General features: G+C 46.5%; 1 protein-coding gene across 3 annotated transcripts; it reads right to left on the bottom strand.

Moving 5' to 3' along the window:
- Positions 1-1,039: 1,039 nt before the first annotated feature.
- Positions 1,040-22,925, bottom strand: ano10a (anoctamin 10a). Of its 3 annotated transcripts, XM_079227770.1 has the most exons (15): positions 22,875-22,925; positions 21,436-21,568; positions 20,158-20,355; positions 17,889-18,023; positions 16,629-16,748; positions 16,335-16,519; positions 15,357-15,741; positions 14,358-14,413; positions 14,206-14,280; positions 13,913-14,101; positions 13,100-13,291; positions 12,881-13,009; positions 7,136-7,252; positions 4,409-4,425; positions 1,040-1,873 (listed from the first exon to the last, which is right to left on the bottom strand). In XM_079227770.1, the coding sequence occupies exons 2-15, from the start codon at positions 21,545-21,547 to the stop codon at positions 1,804-1,806; spliced, it is 1,980 nt and encodes a 659-aa protein (XP_079083896.1). In that variant the 5' UTR covers positions 21,548-21,568; positions 22,875-22,925; the 3' UTR covers positions 1,040-1,803. The 3 variants fall into 3 exon arrangements, with proteins under 3 accessions (XP_079083896.1, XP_079083897.1, XP_079083898.1); XM_079227771.1 differs by lacking the exon at positions 4,409-4,425; XM_079227772.1 differs by lacking the exons at positions 1,040-1,873; positions 4,409-4,425; positions 7,136-7,252 and adding an exon at positions 8,306-8,367.
- Between the last annotated feature and the right edge of the window lie 427 nt (positions 22,926-23,352).

Here is a 23,352-nt window from a genome sequence, read left to right as displayed (position 1 = left end):
ATGAAGTTGATACGGCGACATCAGTGGAAACTCTCCAGCTCCTGAGGGAGGCAGGGATCGGGTCTTCAGAGGGGATGAAGTCCTGAACCCAGACCCGCCGGCTCTCAGAGGTCTGACCTCATCGCTCCCCTCGAACAGGAAGTCAGATTCCTTTCCACCAGGTTTGAATCTTCTTGGCGCAGTTTCAATGCATTCGATGTTGGAAACCAGAGGAAACTAATATGCAGACAGTGGATGAAAGAAAAAGATTGTGGAACTACTTTATTATTTTAACATGTTTGATGGTCATCCTTGTTTCCTGAACCGACTGCATGATTCTTATTATATATTTTCTCTTACTTATTACATAGTTTAAGGTACTTCTATCTCCGTGTGTGCAACATGTTCAGCAGAGTTTTATTAGTTTTAACGTGACCAACTCCTTAAACACTAACGTTGCTCTCGGAAATAGATTCATCCGACTTTCGGAGGGAAAATGACCTTCGGATGTAAATATCAGAACCCGGTTCTGTGTCGGCAACGTTTCAGATAAACCACTGTGCACAAATCCCAGATGTTAATACGCCTGAATATTTAAGATATTATCCTAAGAAAGTCTAAACCTCACTTTTTATGTGTGCACAATTAGTGGGCGACCATTAGTATGCAGAATTATAATGCAAGAGATACTTGACCTCCTCCGCTTGGGGGAGGGCAGTTTGTCCCCACCTGGAGGGAGCAATCCACCGGTTTCCAGCAGAGCACCATGGCCTCAGATTTGGAGGTGCCGCCGATTCATGGACTAATCATGGATGGACTAATATAGCCCCCTTCTGGTCAATAACAGCAATAAGCCTCCATTCATGGGTTCTGTCAGTTTCCAGACTGCTTGGAGAGGAGCAGGTCTACTAGTCTCCCCTTTAAGAACCACCACGTCATTACTCTGTTACTTCATGCGCTGCAGCTTTGTTCTGCATGAAGATCCTGGTTTCATGACTTTCATCTATTTGAACTAACTTCAAGAAATAGAAATGACAGAACCAGAAGTAGTGAAACACGACATGTTTCATTTCCCTTTAATCAGCTTTAATATACTTTATTCTCCACATCAATTTCAATACTTTAGGAAAGGTAAATACTAGAGCATAGAAAAGCAAATATTCAGATTGTAATTGAAGGCACCAGGGGTGATACAGGAGTGCCCAGTTTAACTTCAACCGATATGATTTATAACCCATAAACTGCATGCCAACATCAGACTAACTTCATGACCTCTCGTCTGTGGAAGCAATGAAAGAAAGAAGCCAGATTATTTCAATCTGATGAGCAGCTGAATACTATATGTTGAAATATAAATAGCATTGCATTCAACATGTGAGCCACACGTTCAAGTTTAAATTTCTGATTTTGGTAACGGTACATTTTAATTAAAATGATAAATCCAAACATGACGACAGCTTTTAGACATTTAAGTTTCTTTCTGAACTTGTCACTCTTAAATAAACATAATTCAGTTTTTGAAGAGTTGAAAGAGCAGAATTCAGATGGCATGAAGCCAAACTTGTTTTTTAACTCAACCCAAAGAACTGAACTACGAATATAACAGTCATAGAATATATATTAGCCTCAGCATCGTACGTCATAATACAGCATCCCTCTGATTCAACACCTGTTTACCACCACCAACAGAACACTCTGGGTTCAGGTCCGCTCTGCCAGCGTTCATGCTGTGAAGAAGTTGCACATCAGAGCACGACCGCGTCAGAACGGAACACCGCCCCGAGCTTCAGGCGCTGAGGTCTCGAACACGCGTACGCCGGTCCATCAGCGTCTGGAGCCACTCCGCTCCTCCTCACTGGGTCGCCTTGCTGAGCTCCGAGGCTTCGAGCATTTTCTGAAACACAGCGACAGGTTCATGTGCATTTGTTTCACCGTCAGAAGGTCATTGGTTCAGAGCCCGAGGAGTTTCATGGCACCGAGAAGCAGGAGGCACTGTCCCAGCATCTTGGCAGAGTTACTTTTTAATCATTACGCTTCTGTAATTTCTGTGTTTCTGCTGGTCTGGAGTCTGTGCTGACGAGTGCTTTCCAAAGATACTTGGGCCTTTGTTGTTGGTTTGTTTGTTTGTAACACTGCACTTAGAAAGGAGGCCATTGCAGCAGGTCCCATGTTGTCACAATCGTTGCCACTTGTCGTCCATCGACTAACAATTAATGATATTCGTTTTAGCTCGACGTACTTTCCTTTATGAAATTGGCCCAGGTGAAGTTCATTAGTCGAGGCCCAATATTACACCGTTTCCTGCTCACAGATCACTGGGCAGCTACTTCATTCCTCTGCCATGAAGTAAATGCCTTCTATAGCACCAATGTCTGTGCAGTTTATGTTGGGACCATAGTGTAGAAAAGATGGTCGATGTGGCAGCTTTTCAAAAGTGAGGCCAAAATACGTCGGCCTCTCCCTGGTGGCTGGCTGCAGTATAGGTCACAAACCCCACCCCCCACATGTTAGCAGATCAAAAGTCACATTTTAAAAATAGTTTGTCATGTTTGGTAGTTTATAGTCACGCTGTTATTCACATGTTCCTTGTTCAGATACATTTGGTTTTCATTCGTTATCTGATGCTATAAAAGGCGTGTGTGTGAGGGAGGCTCAGGAAATGCACGAGAGAAGTAACCAGAATCGTGGTCGTCTGGCTCAAACATGCCAAAAGGATGCGGCCGCGGTCGGCTCGTGATTGGGCCGGAGCTGGTGTGTGGGCGGGACCTCGATACCACGGCTTCACAGACACTGGCTTCAATTGCACAAGATGGCGGCGCCCGCATGCAGGTGATTTTTGTTAAGTGGGAGACTCATCGTCCATCTTTATATACCGTCAAAGGTTCGGACATGTCGGCATGTGCACAACATGGGTATGTGATGTGGACATCTTTCCACGGGGATGACATCACATGGAAAGTTCTCCACTGTATCTGCCCCGTCTTATGGCGTCAGGGTGAAAGTATGAAGGCGAAAAGTATGAAAAGCTTCTCCAAGCAAATATGATGATGATATGGGGAACAGAAGATTATTTTAGTTAATTTCTGTCAAATTTAAATTAATTCAGATTAAGGCATTATGATAAGTGAAACATCTGGTTGTATAGAAGTCTATGTTACAGCTGCATTCTCTACTGACCACCAGGGGGTGTCTCCTCTGGTTGTATAGAAGTCTATGCTTCATGTGTTACAGCTGCATTCTCTCTACTGACCACCAGGGGGTGTCTCCTCTGGTTGTATAGAAGTCTATGCTTCATGTGTTACAGCTGCATTCTCTCTCCTGACCACCAGGGGGTGACTCCTCTGGTTGTATAGAAGTCTATGCTTCATGTGTTAAAGCTGCATTCTCTCTCCTGACCACCAGGGGGCGACTCCTCTGGTTGTATAGAAGTCTATGCTTCATGTGTTAAAGCTGCATTCTCTCTCCTGACCACCAGGGGGCGACTCCTCTGGTTGTATAGAAGTCTATGCTTCATGTGTTAAAGCTGCATTCTCTCTCCTGACCACCAGGGGGTGACTCCTCTGGTTGTATAGAAGTCTATGCTTCATGTGTTAAAGCTGCATTCTCTCTCCTGACCACCAGGGGGCGACTCCTCTGGTTGTATAGAAGTCTATATAAATGACTCTACTTCTCTCTTGATGTATTCCCTCAGTAAACATTGTAAACATGAGTTTATGTCTCAATCTCTAGTTTCAAGTCTTCTTCAATACAACATGATAAAATTAAATGATGGTCATTTAGAGTCAAACAGACCATAAAGCAGAGGATGCTTTAGGGGCGGGGCTACAAGGTGATTGACATTTCTGGAAGTTGTCTGGGTTTCCTTTAATTCTTTAAAACTTGAATCCTCTCAGTGTTTTCCGTTCTTAAAAGATAGTTGTAACATTTTGGTCTCTCGGCGTTCAGTTTTACTTAAATCCATCCTGGTTCTACAAACCAAGATGGCGACAGCCTCCAAACTGTCGTCCCCAAACCAAAAGGGGCATCAGTTCACTGCGTCCAGCTCTTACATTCTAAACATGGGTGCCCCTTTAGAAGGACCCGCTGTGTGCTGGTGAAGGTACGAATCTGTGAGCGTACTTCATCCCTCCTGTGTTATGTGAGCACCAACTCTGGCTCAACTAGTTGCTACGCCACTACAAGTACATTACATAAGCAAATCCCAAATATCAATGTTTCTGCAACATGTGTGTACATTTGGTTTCTTCTCACTCTGCAGCCTAAGTGAAAGACCTGTGATGATGTTAAGTAGGATGCCATGCTGATTTATGACTCACAAACATGAGTTTGGATATTAGGATATTAGTTAGGATGTTAGATGAGCATCCAAGTGTTTATGAACGTCACTCCAGTCTACAAACCAACATCATCCAAACTCAGAGCTACTCACCCTCCACGGAGCGGCCTCTGCAGAGCAAGACACCACAGAGCAACACTGGTCAAGCTAGAGAACACACCACACACTCTGCAGGACAGGACGTGAACTGCAGCAGCATCATGGAACCATGTGAACATCACATCTGGGTGTAGGCTGTATTAGAAGGGCTGCTTTGTGAAAATTGGGGAAACTGTATTTAAAGAGTCAAACACGTAAATGTAACGCAGCGGAAGTATGACGGAATAAAAAAGGCATGAGAGAAATGATGAACGAAGGGCCAAACACTCATCAGAGGAGCACTCAGCCTCCGTCAGCCCACATCACACAAATGGCTGCAGGCTGACGCGGCATCGTGGAGCCGTGTCAATACTATTACCAAAGGGCACGCCATCTGTCTTCTGCTAAGTGCTCTGGGACGGCAGCAGGAGCTCATCCGCAGTGCTCAGTGGGAAGCTGTGTTGTGGACGTGGGCTTCCCTGTGTGGACTGACTGCAGCCTCAACATGTGTGTGAGGGAATAACCACGTGATCAATTTACAACTGAACATGTTGTATTGAAGAGGACTTGAAACTAGAGATTGAGACATTTTCTCGTGAACAAGACCCCGAGATACTTGAACTCCTTCGCTTGGGGTAGGCAGTTTGTCCCCACCTGGAGGGAGCAATCCACCGCTTTCCGGCAGAGCACCATGGCCTCAGATTTGGAGGCGATAACTCTCATCCCTGCCGCTTCACACTCGGCTGCAAAACGCCCCAGTGAATGCTGGAGGTCACGGTCCGAGGAGGCAAACAGGACCACATCATCCGCGAACAGCAGAGCGGCGATCCCGAGACTCCCGAACCGGATCCTCTCCGCCCCCTGGCTGCGCCTAGATATCCTGTCCGGGAACGTGTCTGACTTACTACCAAGGATACGAACCCCAGAGGGCCCCGTCGAAAGCCTTCTCCAGGTCTACAGAGCACATGTAGACTGGTTGGGCAAACTCCCAGGACCCCTCCAGTAGTCTTGCGAGGGTAAAGAGCTGGTCCACTGTTCCACGACCGGGACGGAACCCGCACTGCTCGTCTTGAGTCTGAGGTTCACTAAACGTTCGGAGCCTCTTCTCCAGCACCCTGGAGCCTCCTTTCCAGCACCCTGGAGCCTCTTCTCCAGCACCCTGGAGCCTCCTTTCCAGCACCCTGGAGCCCCCTGGAGCCTCTTCTCCAGCACCCTGGAGCCTCCTTTCCAGCACCCTGGAGCCTCTTCTCCAGCACCCTGGAGCCTCTTCTCCAGCACCCTGGAGCCTCTTCTCCAGCACCCTGGAGCCTCTTCTCCAGCACCCTGGAGCCTCCTTTCCAGCACCCTGGAGCCTCCTTTCCAGCACCCTGGCATAAGCTTTTCCCGGGAGGCTGAGCAGTGTGATGCCACGATAGTTCAGCACACTCTCCGGTCCCCCTTCTTGAAGATGGGAACCACCACCCCGGTCTGCCAGTCCATGGGCACTGTTCCCGACCCCCATGCGACACTGAAGAGGCGTGTCAACCAAGACAGCCCAACAGTGTCCACTGCTTCAGCATCTCAGGGCGGATTGATCATTCTAAAATCTATAAATTCCAGCACTTGTAATGTCTAATTATAAACACTTTCAGGTTCTTGATTTTTTTCACTCAAATTCACAATTTGTCTTCCTTTTTCTTTTATAGCGGCAGCAAACACAAAAACTAAGATATAATTATATATAAATATTAGTGCTGTCATATTATTAACGGCGTCAACGCAAACCAATTTTAACGCCGTCAATTTTATTAACGGCGTTAACGCATTTGAATTTTTACATTTTTTCTCGCGAGCACCACGCCGGATGTAGCTCAACCGGAAGCAAAACAATAGGCACGCCGTTTGGGCTTAGAAGCTAGGCTAACGTTACGGTTTGAAATGAATGAATGGTGAGCGCAATACGGGAAAATTAATGATAAGACGCTAATGAATGGAAAGTTTACTTTCAAAAAGTTGTCAGATGGTTCCCTTGACAAGACCAAAGTGGTATGTGTCATTTGTCGTTGTGAACTGAGCTATCATCGCAGCCTATCCAGTCTGAAATACCACTTGATGGCCAAGCACACAGCTGATGCTAACTCTGCGCCCCCAGACAAGAATGGATGACTTCGGACAGAAGCACATGGACACCACAACGAAGAACAAACTTATTGCAGCCATAGATAAATGGGTGGCTACTGCGTGTAGCCTGTTAACGTTGTGGAGGACGAGGGTCTAGCTCAGGGGTCGCAACCTGCGGCTCTTTAGCCCGTCTGTTGCGGCTCTTTAGCCCGTCTGTTGCGGCTCTTTAGCCCGTCTGTTGCGGCTCTTTAGCCCGTCTGTTGCGGCTCTTTAGCCCGTCTGTTGCGGCTCTTTAGCCCGTCTGTTGCGGCTCTTTAGCCCGTCTGTTGCGGCTCTTTAGCCCGTCTGTTGCGGCTCCCTGAGGCCTTGAGTGGAAACACTTTCAAAGGGAATTCCTCTTATCTTAGCGTTTTAGGTAATATTGGGTCACTAAAAATCTAAATAAATGTCTTTCCCTGCAGACGGCTACTCGTGATAAATACAACAAACTATAGTTTTTTTTGTATATATAAAACTTCAGAAGCTGTGAAGACAGACTCTCCTTCTCTCCCCTCCTCTCCTCTCCTCTCCCCCCCAAGCCAATCTACTTTTTCATGTTGATAAGAGCATTAAAATGAAGAAGAAAAAAGTGGGATTATTTACCTTTTTCTTGAGGGCCTCCAGGGACTCAAACTCCAGGCGGGCCAGCTTGATCTGGATGTGTTTGGGAACGTCTGGGATGAGGAAGGTCAGGATGAACTTGAAGGCCAGCAGCCCATGCTGAAATCACAAAATAACAGAGTAACAACTTTAGGCTCCATCGTTCTTTATGTGCGTCTTTTAAAATAAATATAATAAAATCGGTGTAACTTGATTATGTTTTCTATGGGATATTGTGCCGAATAATCCGAGGACCACAGAAGACAACAGGACAGGCTTTGTTCAATATGTGCTCAATGTCAGTGACCGTCTGCTCAAGTATGTGTCTGAACTCCGGCCACCTTAGCTTCTTGCTTGTATGGGAGGCTTTTTGTATTCAGTCAGGTTATCAACAACTGAGACACATGCCCACTATCTTGCTGACCTGTCCTAGACATGGGGATCAATGCTTGAAAAGATTATGTACCTAATATCTACTAAAGCTAATCAAATTTAAACCGTTGATCACAAAAATCAGCAGGACGGGGGCTTCCCCATTAAGGTGACAGGACACCTTCACTTCCACCTCATCATGGTAATGAACTCAGGGTTCATTACCATAAAAAAATGATTGATTGAAATAACCCTGAAATGTCACGCTCTTACACGCTGCCAAGCGGGATAAGATTGGCGCTTTGTTGCTGTTCAAAACTTCCGGTTTAACCGAAGCACCTTCCGTATGCTACTGAGATGTCATTCATACGTACGACTGAAACGCTCGTACATTCACTACTGAAACACTCTCACTACTGAAATGACTTGCATGAATACATGTGAGACGCATCCTCATGTAAGAGCATACATACAGATAACTGAAAAACGTATACATACACATTTGAAACATGTATACATATATATATGTGAAACACTTGCACATGTATCTAAACTTTTTAAATCTTTGTAATCATATGCAAGATATTCAGTTATGAGTGTATAAGTGTTCAACAATAGTGTTTTATATATGAGCGTGCATAGGTTTACAGAGTATGTATGTATGTGTAAGAGCGTTTCAATAGTGAATGTACAAGTGTTTCATTAGTGTGTGTGAGTAGTGAGTGTGAGAGTGACTCAATAGTTATGGCCTGAACGGCCCCTCAGACCTGGACTGATGTGATCCACTTTCCTGGTCTTAGTGAGGACTCCAGCTGCAGCGTTCTGAATCAGCTGCAGCTTCCTGATTGACTTTTTACAGAGGCCTGTGAACACACCGTTACAGTAGTCAAGTCTACTGAAGATAAATGGCCTGTGAACACACCGTTACAGTAGTCAAGTCTACTGAAGATAAATGGCCTGTGAACACACCGTTACAGTAGTCAAGTCTCCTGAAGATAAATGGCCTGTGAACACACCGTTACAGTAGTCAAGTCTACTGAAGATAAATGACCTGTGAACACACCGTTACAGTAGTCAAGTCTACTGAAGATAAATGACCTGTGAACACACCGTTACAGTAGTCAAGTCTACTGAAGATAAATGGCCTGTGAACACACCGTTACAGTAGTCAAGTCTCCTGGAGATAAATGACCTGTGAACACACCGTTACAGTAGTCTAGTCTACTGAAGATAAATGACCTGTGAACACACCGTTACAGTAGTCAAGTCTCCTGAAGATAAATGACCTGTGAACACACCGTTACAGTAGTCTAGTCTCCTGAAGATAAATGACCTGTGAACACACCGTTACAGTAGTCTAGTCTACTGAAGATAAATGACCTGTGAACACACCGTTACAGTAGTCTAGTCTACTGAAGATAAATGACCTGTGAACACACCGTTACAGTAGTCAAGTCTACTGAAGATAAATGACCTGTGAACACACCGTTACAGTAGTCAAGTCTACTGAAGATAAATGACCTGTGAACACACCGTTACAGTAGTCAAGTCTACTGAAGATAAATGACCTGTGAACACACCGTTACAGTAGTCAAGTCTACTGAAGATAAATGACCTGTGAACACACCGTTACAGTAGTCAAGTCTACTGAAGATAAAGTCATGGACAAGTTTCTCCAGATCCTGTTGAGACATAAGTCCTCTAACCCTTGATATATTCTTCAGGTGGTAGTAGGCTGATTTTGTACCAAAGTATTGTCGGTCCTTCTAGTAGGATTCAAACCAGTTAAGTGCTGCGCCAGAGAGTCCTACCAGACTTCAGTCTGTCTAGTAGTATGTCATGATCAACCGTGTCAAATGCAGCACTGAGATCCAGTAATACTAAGACTGAGGTTCTGCCACTGTCTGTGTTTAAGTGATGTCGTTGAAAACCTTAACAAGAGCAGTTTCAGTACTGTGGTGCTGACGAAAGCCGGACTGGAAGACATCAAAACAGTTATTTTCGGCCAAGAAGTTGTTCAGCTGTTGAAAAACCGCCTTTTCCATTATTTTACTTTAGAATAGGAGGTTTGATATTGGTTATAGTTTTTCAATATTTCGGGGTCTAAACTAGCCTTCTTTAGAAGTGGTTTAATAACTGCAGTTTTTAGGGCTTGTGGGAAGACGCCTGAGAGAAGGGACGTGTTTACAATTTGTAAAAGATCAGCGGTCATGCAGTGTGAAATATTTTTGAAAAAGTGTGTTTTCGGAACTGCCAACTTTTCAAAAAACCTTGGAGTGAGATTTTGTCGGGGTGACCAACATGTTGCCGCGCACGCAGCCACACACGTTGGTGCATTTAGCTCCACCAATTTGCCTGGATGGACACATGAAATAAAATGATGCTGGCTATTGTAACACTCCAAGGTAGGTATAGTTTGCTAGATGAATATGCTTAACTCTGGGCTAGTATCAGATGATACGTATAACTACAGAGCCTTAAGGAATAAATGTCAGCAGAGAAAGACACAATAAAGAAACAGGAATCAGAGGGTAGAATTAGCATGAACTGTATTGTAGAACAGAACATACGATGGGGTGTGAACATCAGTGCTATGCTTGTGTGTGTGCTTGTGTGTGTGCTTGTGTGTGTGTGTGTAGGGATGTTGAAGGTGCACAACAAAACAATAAGAACCTAAATAACTCTGCCGGCCCAGGTGCAGTCACATGGTAATAAAAACAATATCAGTATACTTCTTTAAAGGTTTACGCGTTGGTGCCTTGCTGTGGAATCACACTCAAAAGCGGCTTAGTCTGCGATCGAGTGACGCAAGATCCCCTTAGTACCGGGCCGCACAGAAAGAATGGAAAAGAAATGAATAATTATCGGAAAATATGTTTTATTTTGAAGAATGAGCGGATCCATCCGTCTGTGCGTCTGAGCCTCTTAGTCTTGACACATGTCAAGAGGCTACGTGATAACGTTACCCCAAAATGAAACTGAAATGTACGTTTCAACTCTGCCGCAGTGCCGGTGTTCGTATTAAATGAATGGCAGAATATCCTGAAAACCTGCAAGCAACATCCAAACCATGAATGTGAATCCAGATCAGATCAGTAGTGGTGCATGCTGGGTGTGGAAACCATGAGTGTGTGTAGGGACGCGAGGACTACTATAAATGTCAGTCAGTGATCATCAACATTATGTTTTAGAGTAAATTTAACCTTTTATCTGAGCCATAGAATATAGTGGTGGCCGGCGATCTCAGAGGCCGCTTGATGACGGAGGTGGGCCGGCCCAACGCCGTCGGCCTCCCGGGGATTTCCCCGGTGTCCCCCATGGCCAGCTCGCCCCTACCTTGGGGCAAATAGGAGGTCTATGCAGCGAATAGGTTTATCGTCGGGGAGTTCGAAAAGGAACGAATGCGCCTCGGCCCAAAATCAGAATTATTTTTTTGCCGTGAGAAATTGGTTGTGTGGCGTAAGTGCGTGTGAAAACATGCAAAAGCGTGTATCACACGGCGAAACCGTGACAGTTGGTATCTCTGTGTTTTTGTGTGCTTACTATAGTTCACTGTAGCTGCTAGATAGCTACCGTGAACTGCAGTGAGCCCCCGTGGGCTGCAGTGGGCTGCAGTAGCTCACTCCGCCTCCCCATCGCTATTCATGCAATGTATCCGTGCATGTGTGACTGTTTGTGAGGTCTGAACAGAACACAGAGAAAAAAGGGAGGGAACAATAATAAAGACATACACACACTTAATGCACATGAAGTATCTCTCAATCTGTTTGGATCTAGTTTGGACTCTGGCTCCATCTAGGGAGCAAAAAGCTCCATCAACTCAACCTACAAGCACAGAGCAAGGCTGCCCCTCCACATCCCCTCAGATATATCTTATGTATGATATATCTAAGGGATATCTAATATTCCTAGATACAGGAAGGGTGTATGTGTGTGTGTGTGTGTGTGTGTGTGTGTGTGTGTGTGTGTGTGTGTGTGTGTGTGTGTATTTGGCCTGATTAGAAATGTTGCGTTGAGGCAGAACATCTCGGCGGTTGTGGATTTCAGAAAGGCAGCAGCCTGTGCAGCCCCTCTGCCTCCTGGGCTCCGTTATCGCCCAGGAGCCCAAGTTCACCGAGGAGGCTTTTTCATTTCAAACATTTACTTCCTGAAGAAGTTCAACCTGCCGGAGACACAGAGTCTGCTGCTGAGAAGGTGAGCAACTACAATCTGAGAGACTCTGCTCCCCGCCCCAGACACATCAATGCACATCTTTGCACATTCCCTTGTCAATATTTCGGCACATACTGCACATTTTAAAACCTACTATGGATATACTGTCCATATTACTTCCTTAAAATTAAATATTTGCATTGCCAGTGTTTCTTGACGGTTGCAGTGGCTGCTTTCTTTTACTAAGTTTATGTTATGCACCAAAACACAGTGAAAACCATGTTCAAAGCTACCTGGCAACAACCCTGATTTTTTATGGTTCTATCCCAGCTCCACCAGATTTCCACCTGAGCATCGGTCTACTCAGAATAACTAACAATGCCTGAGTGGATGTTCAGGACCTTATAAGTACATTCTTAATGTGGCTCCAACACTGAACAGTAGATGTAAGAACATGACATGTTCATGACAGGACACTTGATAGAACTCAATGGGTTTCACATGTAAAAGTACATTTAATTTAAAATTAAAATGAAGCCACAATTGTCTCCAGTTTTGTGTCTCAATATAGTTTTGTTTATATTAATAACTTAGAGTTCCCATTTTCCAACATGATATGGCTGCTCTTTACACTGAATACAACTCTCTAACAGAGTTTCCTTCACAGCAGTTATTCTCAACCACTGGGTCGGGGTCATCTAGTGGGCCAACAGGGGTACTGCAAAATAGTAATTTACAAACTAGTTGTTTTTAAATGTGCTCCCATAAATAAAAATAAAACATAAAATTAAAATGCATTATTTTAATGGGAAGCTGGTCTTTCTTTTAACAATAGTTGCAAAAGGCCTGGACCTCTGGTCTATCATATCTGTGGAGAGGACAGAGTCAGGGTGGAACATGAATTGGGTTGACTGGGGACAATACGTTTGCCCTTTTGAGCTGTTCATGCATCTCTCTCTCCAACAGACGGATTCAGATTCCACGCCCAAGGAAACAACCCTCAACAACACTCCTGTTTCCAGCCCAACAACCTCCACTCTGCTGCCTCTTCCAGGACCTCAGAGTTACACAGCAAAACTGCAACACATGTGCACACTGTCCATCATTACATGGGTATATTTTGTGTGTGTGTGTGTGTGTGTGTGTGTGTGTGTGTGTGTGTGTGTGTGTGTGTGTGTGTGTGTGTGTGTGTGTGTGTGTGTGTGTGTGTGTGTGTGTGTGTACCTCAATAGCCACCGTCCACAGGATGAGCTGCATGTCTGAGTCGGGGAAGTAGGCCTTGACTTGAGGCGACATGCCGATCAGCGAGCAGTTGGTGACGACAGCGATCACGCTCATGGCCTCGAAGGCGAGCTGGACGCAGACGGAGAGAGATTCACATGAAGAGCATCATTATGCGTTTTCATTTCCTAAAGGTAATTCACAAACGGCCATGCGTCTCACCTGCCACACTCCGATGTTGGCCGCCGGGTCAGAGAAGGGTCGTTTGAACACGCGACACATCTTGAAGGCGTCGGAGTAAACCTCCGTGACGTTGTTCAGCACCACCAGCACGGCCGCCAGAGGGTAGACGCAGGAGAACAGGCTGACGTAGCCGAACAGCAGGAAGAGCTCCAGGTAGTCATCGAAGGTTCCCTAGGAGAGAGGGAGGGTGTTGACCTACGCACACACACACAGCGATGCTGCGTTCACACCAAACACGTTGCAAATTTGACGAACGAGCAGATTACATGCAAAGTCAATGCACAGATGCGAATGACGCAGCGCGAATAATTCGCCTCATTCTCGGGAGTTTACATTTTTCAACTCGGGTGTAAAAATTGTGTGGCAATCAGCGTTGAGAAGCTCTGCCCGTCATCACCGGCGTCCTGCCGTTGCTGAATCAAACTGCTGCTGCTCCACCAGAAGCATCGCTGGTATTCATTCAGACTACGGATAATATTATGAACCCAGACACCATGGAGTTTGATGTTCCCACGTATGTGGAGTTTACACAACAAGTATAAAGCAGAACTAGTGGTTATTTCCATGGTGGATGAAGGAAACGGTAACTGTTTTTACGGAGATAAGCCACGCCCCCTTTCAGGCGCGAGTAACATTCGCGGCACGTTTGGTGTGAACGCAGCGTTATTGTCGAGCGAGTGAACTGACGTGTCAGTTCACTCGCTCGACAATATACTCGCTCGACAATAATATTCGGTGTGAACGCAGCATGAGGACAACATCAGGAGAAGGCTTCGGTCCGCGCGTACCTACCAAGTAGGTGCTCATGTCGGCCTCCAGCCGGACCTGATCCTCCAGAGGAAGCTCTCTGTCCTCCAGGGTTTTTCTAATCTGGACTTTGTGGATCATCTTCTTGTTGCGTCTCCTCTGGAGCCAGTAGGGCAGGAAGGCCTCCATGAACTGATTCAAGATCTGACTGGTAATCAGCAACGTGGCCAGACTCTGGAGACAGACAGGGACATGAAAACCAGCTGGTGGATGTGGAAGGGAAGGACTAAAGGAGAGGAGGAACACTGAGAGAGAAGAGGAGGAGGGAGGGAGCCCACCTGTCTGAGCAGCACCATGTCCTGCATGACGAAGGCGATGTAGAACAGAGAGGCGAAACAGTTGAAGAAGTTGAACTGCGGCGAAAAGAGTCGACACGGTGTTGACAAGAAAGGCTGCACTCTGACGTGTGACATCAGTGATTCATACTCACGACTAATACTTTGAGGACCAGGTGATTCTGATAGGAGGACTCCAGCCGGTGGTTTTCTAAAAACACAAATGGGAGCATGTCAGTGACGCAAAGGTGCAGAAAGCATCCGCACCTTCCATGTCCTCTCCATGTCCAAAAGGCCATTATGGGAATGATTCTTCTGAAGGTCCAGTAACTGAGTAACAGGGACCTGGGGACCTCTTGTCAGGTGGCAGAGTCTCCCTGTGTCTCGTACGCGACTTTAAATGGTGTGTAGGCGAGTAGATAAAGAGGTCATTTGACAGAAATCCCAAAAAAAACAAAAAACTGCGTGAAGGATTGAGTGCTTCTAGCGGTGAGGTGGTTCTGTCTTCTACCTAGTCGCCTTTCTGTCTGTTGAGGCTGCATACTTACTTCCTCCTCCCTCCTCGTTGGTTTGAGCCTTTAGAAACCAATAAACATCCTGCGGCATGTCAGATGGCTGAGGAGAGTTCAATCCATGTGAGAACATGAGCGCCTCTCTCAGAGCCAGGAACCAGAGAAGTACGTTGCTTCATAGACAATATAGATTTTGTTTTTTCTTCTTCATTTTTTTAGCCAAAATGAATTCTATTGTAGCGTTCTCAGAGATGAAACTCAGGAGGTTCTCATCTATAACATATTTAATGGATTGTCTATAGAGCAGCTCCTCACTTTATACTTGACATCACTCATTTCAGTTTTAGTATATCAGCTATTGTATTTGGAGAGAGTTCTTCATGTCTACTAATATGTTTGAACTGTATCAAAATGGGTGTAGTCCCCTTTTAAGAAGGCGGGATGAGGATTAATTATTCAAATAGATGTTGATTGGTGCTGAATAATAGACTATTTGTTTCCTATGTGTTAATGTTGTTTCTATGGTAACAGTCTTCCTAAAACCAAGAAGATCACTGTAAAATCAGACAAGTTGATTTTACTTTAAACCTAGGAATATAACAGAGTACTAAGGGGTGTTAGGTTTCCTTCAGCACGACTCACCCCACTCCGTGAGGAACTCCGCAGCGTATCGGTAGATGAGGTTCATCACCTCGATGACCACCGCGTAGACGACACTGGGGATGAAACACAGGACTCCGGTCCAGAAGGTGGGCTCCTCGTCGTGGACCGACAGCGCCCACCCCTCCATCAGGAAGTAGATCATCATGATGTAGAGGGACAGGTAGAGGCAGAGCAGGACGAAGGGCAGGGACACGAGGAAGACTCGCAGTTGCCTCTTGGTGTTGGGGTAGAGCGGCTCCTCGCGGCCCGTCACGGGGTTGAACCCCAGGACGCCGTGGAAGCCGGGCCGAGGCTCCTCGAAGGCCCTCTTCCTGCTCAGCGTGCCCCAGCGGTAGGCTAGCGAGGCGCTGCAACGCTTCCAGAACTGGCGGGGGGGAAGCAGGGTTCATACACATTTTGACCAAAGGGTTTCCATGACTTTTCTATGACTTTAAACCAAATGTCCATGACCAAACATTTTGTGAAATCTGGGCGTAAACATGAAAAAGTAAAACTAACAATGAGAATACAAAGCATACAGTAAACCTTAAATCACTCAAATGAATGAGACAATAGTTTGATTAAAAGAATAAACATTTATATAGATGCCTGTATGTATGCCTGCTTATATTTTGAGTCTTTCTTTTAAAAGCATATTCATTATTTCAAACTCAGCGTAAGTGAACGTCATGAACACATGAATATAACACATTTACATGACTTTTACTAAACTTTTGGGATTTTATTTTTTTCAAGGACTTTTCCAGGCCTGGAAATAACCATTTTAAAATTCCATGACTTTTTTCAGGTTTTCCATGACCGTAAGAACCCTGTGAAAGGTTCGGGCTCTTCGGTTACTCAGCTTTCACTGGATTGTTTTCATTCAAGCATATGAAATGAATGAACTCCTGTCATTCATTTCTTTAGACTGTTTATTCCACTTCAAGTAACTTGTCAGTAGACCAATCACGTCCGTACCTCCAGGATAACGGTGCACCAGACCAAGTTGAACGCAGCAAAGATGACATATTTGTCGTAGTCCTCCCAGTCAAACAGGTAGTAAGGCACCCCGATGAGGGCCATGGGCACCAGGGCGAAGGTGAAGTATTCCAGGAAGCCAAAGTACAGCGCCTGACCCTCGCCATAGTAGTGTCGGATGTCATCTGGGGTTAGAAAACGGAAAAATATGTCAGGAAAATATACCGAAGAGGTATCAAAAGAGGAACAAAGCATCCATAAAGGTTGAGAACAACAAGGCTCTCGTCTACTCACCGAGAGGCTGAAAGGACAGCTTCACCTTTTGGTACCAAGAGAACGACAGCCTCTTCAGTTCCTCCCTCTCGTGGAGAGGAAAGACCTGGACCAGGATCCCCTTGGACAGCAGTCTGCGGACTAGGAAGCCAACGACAGAACAGTTGGCTGCATTTTCCTCCCTGACTTTTGTTTGTCAGAACTCACTTTCCCAACCAGTCAAACATGCAGCTTCCTTTTCGAAAACAAGGACCGGCTAACAATAGCGGAGAGCACAATGCACCGTCTACCAATCATTTACATCATCTCATACAGAGCGACTAGATATGAGTACATGAAAGCTTTATCGAGCCATCTGCCACTTCTTGAGTTCATCACTTGTGGAGAATGATTACATTCTGCTTTAACACCATTCGTCAAATAGAAGGAGCTAGATAGAGGCTCCCTATCTCCCTGCAAGTTCATGGCTTCCTTATCTCGCTTTGGGATGTTTCACGTCATTTACATATTTATTGTTTCCATACTGCAGGGAGGGAGAGAGAGAGAGAGAGAGAGAGAGAGAGAGAGAGAGAGAGACAGAGAGAGACAGAGAGAGAGACAGAGAGACAGAGAGAGAGAGAGAGAGAGAGAGAGCAAAAGTGAGCACGGAAACGGACATCAGATACCATCCATCCATTATCAGCCGCTTATCCGGGGTCGGGTCGCGGTGGCAGCAGGTTCATCAGGCCGACCCAGGCTTCCCTCTCACCCGCAACACTTTCCAGCTCATTCTGGGACCCCGAGGCGTTCCAAGGCCAGCCGGGAGATATAATCCCTCCAGCGTGTCCTCGGTCTTCCCCGGGGTCTCCTACCAGCTGGACGTGCCTGGAAAACCTCTAATGGGAGGCGTCCAGGAGGCATCCTGACTAGATGCTGAACCACCTCAGCTGACTCCTTTCGACACGAAGGAGCAGCGGCTCGACTCCAAGCTCCCCCCTGATGTCCGAGCTCCTTACCCTATCTCTAAGGCTGAGCCCGGCCACCCTGCGGAGGAAGCTCATTTCGGCCGCTTGTATCCGAGATCTCGTTCTTTTGGTCACGACCCAGAGTTCGTGACCATAGGTGAGGGTTGGAACGTAGACCGACCAGTAAATGGAGAGCTTTGCCTTCCGGCTCAGCTCCTCTTCACCAAGACGGAGATCAGGCCATCAGATACTTCAATCATAATATTTGACTACTTTTAGCACTTTCCCAATGTCTTTCGATTCATTAATGTTGCGGTACATATCAAAGTGGACTCACTGATGGACTTCCCGGGGTAGAGCTTGACCTGCTGGTATCCCGGTACATGAGTCTCGTCTTTGGCCCGCAAGGTGTCCAGCTCGTGTTTGATGATGAGCTGACACTCGGCCATGCTGAGGACGGAGTCTCCGTCCCCTGGGGAGACACAGCAGAGCAGATCAGACACCTGAGGCCTGCTGGGCGAGGCCATGGATCAAACTGTCCATCACACTTCTCTTCCAGCCCTTGTGCCTGTGGAGCCCTCAGAGCTCGTGATTAGAAACCAGCTGCATGCTGGAATAGTGGTTAAAAAACGGCAATAATACTGTAATGTCAAACCTTCACTACTTTAGGGCTGACACTAACAATTATCGGCATTATTGATTTCTCGGTTATTTGCAGTTCACAATGTTTTAAAACAGAGAAAACCAGAAAATTGTCACGTGGGAGATGCTGAAACCATAAAGTTATTGCGAGAAAAAAAAATATTTAAACAAATAATCGATTATCTAAATAGCTGCTCATCATGAAGTACAAGCAATAGTTTCATCTCTCCTAGACGTATGTGTTGTGCTGTTGCAGCTGAACACTTAGGATCAACCTTTTGAGTTAAACACACAATGTGTGCTATGAAGCTGTAATCTCTCTAATCCTGATAGTTTCTAGTGTTTTACAAACCGTTCTTCAGACTCCTTGAAGAAACAAATCTACATTTAGTGTGGTGTAATGCCCCACTACAGCAAAAACAACAATGGTATCACCTTTTAGGTTGATATAGCTCTCTGTAGACCTTTTACATTGTCACATTATTGCTGTCGGTCACTGAGTGAGTGATGAAGTTACACTCTTTGATGTTTCCCCATTAACCGCTGAGCTTTCAACATGTTCAACTTGTAACGTCTTTTCCTCTGAGACAACCTGTCCAATCCACTTCCTTCTCAGCGTTGTTGTTGCTGCGCAGAGCTTTACTCCAACCGTAAAGCTCGGCCCAGACAGCATCCATTGAGACATTTAGGGAGCACTGACATCTTGCAATGTTGGGTTCTTATCAATTTGTATTTTCTTGTAAATGTGTTGGCAGGACAAAGTGTGTCAACAACACTGGGATGGACACACTTTGTCGTAAGAGTCAGAGTCTTGAAGCCCCGCCCCCTCTGCTGCACGCAGCGCCGGCCCTTTTTACTCAAAGTCTATTGAACCTGAACGTGTTCGAACTGCCCCAACTTCACACTGCACACCCTGTTGTCCCCAACTTTACACTGCACACCCTGTTGTCCCCAACTTTACACTGCACACCCTGTTGTCCCCAACTTTACACTACACACCCTGTTGTCCCCAACTTTACACTGCACACCCTGTTGTCCCCAACTTTACACTGCACACCCTGTTGTCCCCAACTTCACACTGCACACCCTGTTGTCCCCAACTTCACACTGCACACCCTGTTGTCCCCAACTTCACACTGCACACCCTGTTGTCCCCAACTTTACACTACACACCCTGTTGTCCCCAACTTCACACTACACACCCTGTTGTCCCCAACTTCACACTACACACCCTGTTGTCCCCAACTTTACACTACACACCCTGTTGTCCCCAACTTCACACTACACACCCTGTTGTCCCCAACTTCACACTACACACCCTGTTGTCCCCAACTTTACACTGCACACCCTGTTGTCCCCAACTTCACACTGCACACCCTGTTGTCCCCAACTTTACACTACACACCCTGTTGTCCCCAACTTCACACTGCACACCCTGTTGTCCCCAACTTTACACTGCACACCCTGTTGTCCCCAACTTTACACTACACACCCTGTTGTCCCCAACTTTACACTACACACCCTGTTGTCCCCAACTTTACACTACACACCCTGTTGTCCCCAACTTTACACTGCACACCCTGTTGTCCCCAACTTTACACTACACACCCTGTTGTCCCCAACTTTACACTACACACCCTGTTGTCCCCAACTTTACACTGCACACCCTGTTGTCCCCAACTTTACACTACACACCCTGTTGTCCCCAACTTTACACTACACACCCTGTTGTCCCCAACTTTACACTACACACCCTGTTGTCCCCAACTTTACACTACACACCCTGTTATCCCCAACTTTACACTGCACACCCTGTTGTCCCCAACTTTACACTACACACCCTGTTGTCCCCAACTTTACACTACACACCCTGTTGTCCCCAACTTCACACTGCACACCCTGTTGTCCCCAACTTCGAGTATGAAGTCAGACGTTGTTCCATACAGAAACACGCCTCCTCTTACCTTGAAAGTCTCTGAAATTGTGTTTGTTGGCGCAGGTGAAGCCCCTCATGGATCCGTCGTGGAACTCCTTGAAGAGGCCCACGTCCTCAGCGCCGGACAGCAGCCTCTGCCATGTGGCCCCCACCAGGAACAGGTTGGGGTTCTGCTTCTCCTGAGCGCTGAGCCCAGGGCCCAGCTGCTCCACCTGCAGCTCAGCGCCTGGACAGAGGGAAGGTTATCCCGCTGACTGAGACTAGTTCACGGGAACCCCCACACCTCCATCCAGGGCCTGTCACCATCACCTCTTCTGTCGGATCGTATGGTGTCCCCGAGATAATAAACGATTATTGTCATTTTAAGACCCCGCCCCATGCCACTGATGTGATGATGATACATGAGCATACACAAGCAAGTACACCCTTTAAAAGAGCAATGAACTTTTCATTCTTCAGAATATTAAACATTGGAATTGGAATGAGAAAAACAATGATTAAAAGAGTCGTCTTTCTTCATATTTATTCACATAGTCATATTTCTTTCCCGGCAATGTGCTGTTGTAGCCATCAGTGAGATATAACAAACAACACTGGACTCCAATTCAGTTTAAAACCAAACGGTTCCCACACAAAATACCGAGTGCATTCTGACTTATTTCTGTGAATGCCAAAATGTCAGTTTCCACAAAAGCCGCGCCACCTTGGACCACATGTTGTGTGGACACGTCAGGCGCCGAGTAACTCCTGGACCCCTCCGTCACGGCATGTTTCTAGGAACACGTAGGAACGTTCCTATCCAGACCCCTCGGTCCTCTGGATAGGAGCGTTCCTAAACAGACCCCTCGGTCCTCTTGATAGGAACCTAGGAACGTTCCTATCCAGACCCCTTGGTCCTCTGGATAGGAGCGTTCCTAAACAGACCCCTTGGTCCTCTGGATAGGAACCTAGGAACGTTCCTATCCAGACCCCTTGGTCCTCTGGATAGGAACCTAGGAACGTTCCTATTCAGACCCCTTGGGCCTCTGTATAAGCATTATGCTTCTACATATACCTTTTCAGTCTTTCTGTTTTGTATATTAGATTGTGGCTTTACTTGTTGTATTGTAATGATTGACTGAATAAAACACATACTACTACTACTTTATGTTCACATCTTGAACATGTATTGCTCAATTTATAGTTATTTTGATTTGCAGTCTATTTATGCGTGTGGACCTTGGAAGGATGGGGGTCAGAAGGGTGCTGTCACCTGTAGCTTTACATCTATTGAGGAAACAGCAGGGGACGCGAGTGACAGGCCTACCTCCATCCTGCTGCGTGTCCCGGATCCGGCTCAGCAGCCAGGCGATGGCCTCCTGCTGGGTGTCCGAGGCCAGCTCCACCACCACCAGAGGCCTGGACCCGTCTGCTGACATCTCACCCTCTCCCAGGACCTGCTGCTGGGGCACAGGGACCCGTCAGGGAGGCTCATGCATGTCCTTCACATTTATTTCCGGAGAATTGCTGTGGTGTAATATCTTAATCAAGCATAATATAAAATAAAACAACGTACAACTTAAATTCTAGAAACTGTTGCTTAAGAAGAAGAAGAAAGTATCCTTTTTTAATCCCCTTGGGGAAATTCTTCTCTGCATTTGACCCATCCCTGGATAGGGAGCAGTGGGCAGCCCTTTGAGGCGCCCGGGGAGCAGTTGGGGGTTGTGTGTCTTGCTCAGGGACACTTCGACATGTGAGCTATGGGGGGACTGGGGATCGAGCCGACTACCTTGTGGTTGCGGGACGACCACTCATCCCCCTGAGCTACAGCCGCCCCTTAATTAAGATCTTAACTTAAAACCTGAGAAACTAAATCACCAAACATCCTCCCACATTTCCTCCTTTGAACCAGGAGTACTTTGGGACCAGGGGCGCTGCCATCCCCAAAGAGTCACTGACGTGAACAGGACTGGGAGACCACAGAGCCCATTCAAAGAGTCTCTGACATGAACAGGACCGGGAGACCACAGAGCCCAGTCAAAGAGTCTCTGACATGAACAGGACCGGGAGACCACAGAGCCCAGTCAAAGAGTCTCTGACATGAACAGGAGACCACAGAGCCCAGTCAAAGAGTCTCTGACATGAACAGGAGACCACAGAGCCCAGTCAAAGAGTCTCTGACATGAGCAGGAGACCACAGAGCCCATTCAAAGAGTCTCTGACATGAACAGGACCGGGAGACCACAGAGCCCAGTCAAAGAGTCTCTGACATGAACAGGAGACCACAGAGCCCAGTCAAAGAGTCTCTGACATGAGCAGGAGACCACAGAGCCCAGTCAAAGAGTCTCTGACGTGAACAGGAGACCACAGAAAGAGTCTCTGACATGAACAGGAGACCACAGAGCCCAGTCAAAGAGTCTCTGACATGAGCAGGAGACCACAGAGCCCAGTCAAAGAGTCTCTGACATGAACAGGAGACCACAGAGCCCAGTCAAAGAGTCTCTGACATGAACAGGAGACCACAGAGCCCAGTCAAAGAGTCTCTGACATGAACAGGAGACCACAGAGCCCAGTCAAAGAGTCTCTGACGTGAACAGGAGACCACAGAGCCCAGTCAAAGAGTCTCTGACATGAACAGGAGACCACAGAGCCCAGTCAAAGAGTCTCTGACATGAACAGGAGACCACAGAGCCCAGTCAAAGAGTCTCTGACATGAACAGGAGACCACAGAGCCCAGTCAAAGTCAGCATTCCAGACCAGTCTCACCTGTAGTCCACACGAGGTGAGCGAGAGCTGCACTACACTGCTGTGTCTACTGCAGAGCGTCCTCCAGACTCCGGAGGACGCTCACTGACGGGAACAGCTGAGGCAGAACGGCTGAGTCAGAAACAGCTGAGGCAGAACAGAGGGCGGGGTAGTTACTCCAGAGCTGTGTGTGTGTGTGTGTGTGTGTGTGTGTGTGTGTGTGTGTGTGTGTGTGTGTGTGTGTGTTGTTCTCCACAGCGGCTCCAGACGAATTTCTTTTGGTGAAAAAAAGGGCAAAATTGCTCTTTGGATAGGAAAGGTTGCTGACTCCTGCCTTATGCCACGTTCACACCAAAAGAGTTGTGAAATATTCGCGCTAGTAGATTACATGTAAAGTCAATGGACAGACGCGAATAGTTGCGAAAAAGCAAATTAACCACATAAAGTCGAGCGACTAAAGTCAGGCGAAAAATAAACTCTTTTGGTGTGAACTCGGCAT

The sequence above is a fragment of the Taurulus bubalis genome (genome assembly GCF_910589615.1).
Source record: "Taurulus bubalis genome assembly, chromosome: 12".
In the NCBI taxonomy this organism is placed as follows: domain Eukaryota; kingdom Metazoa; phylum Chordata; class Actinopteri; order Perciformes; family Cottidae; genus Taurulus; species Taurulus bubalis.
This window is presented reverse-complemented; position numbering and strand designations above follow the sequence as displayed.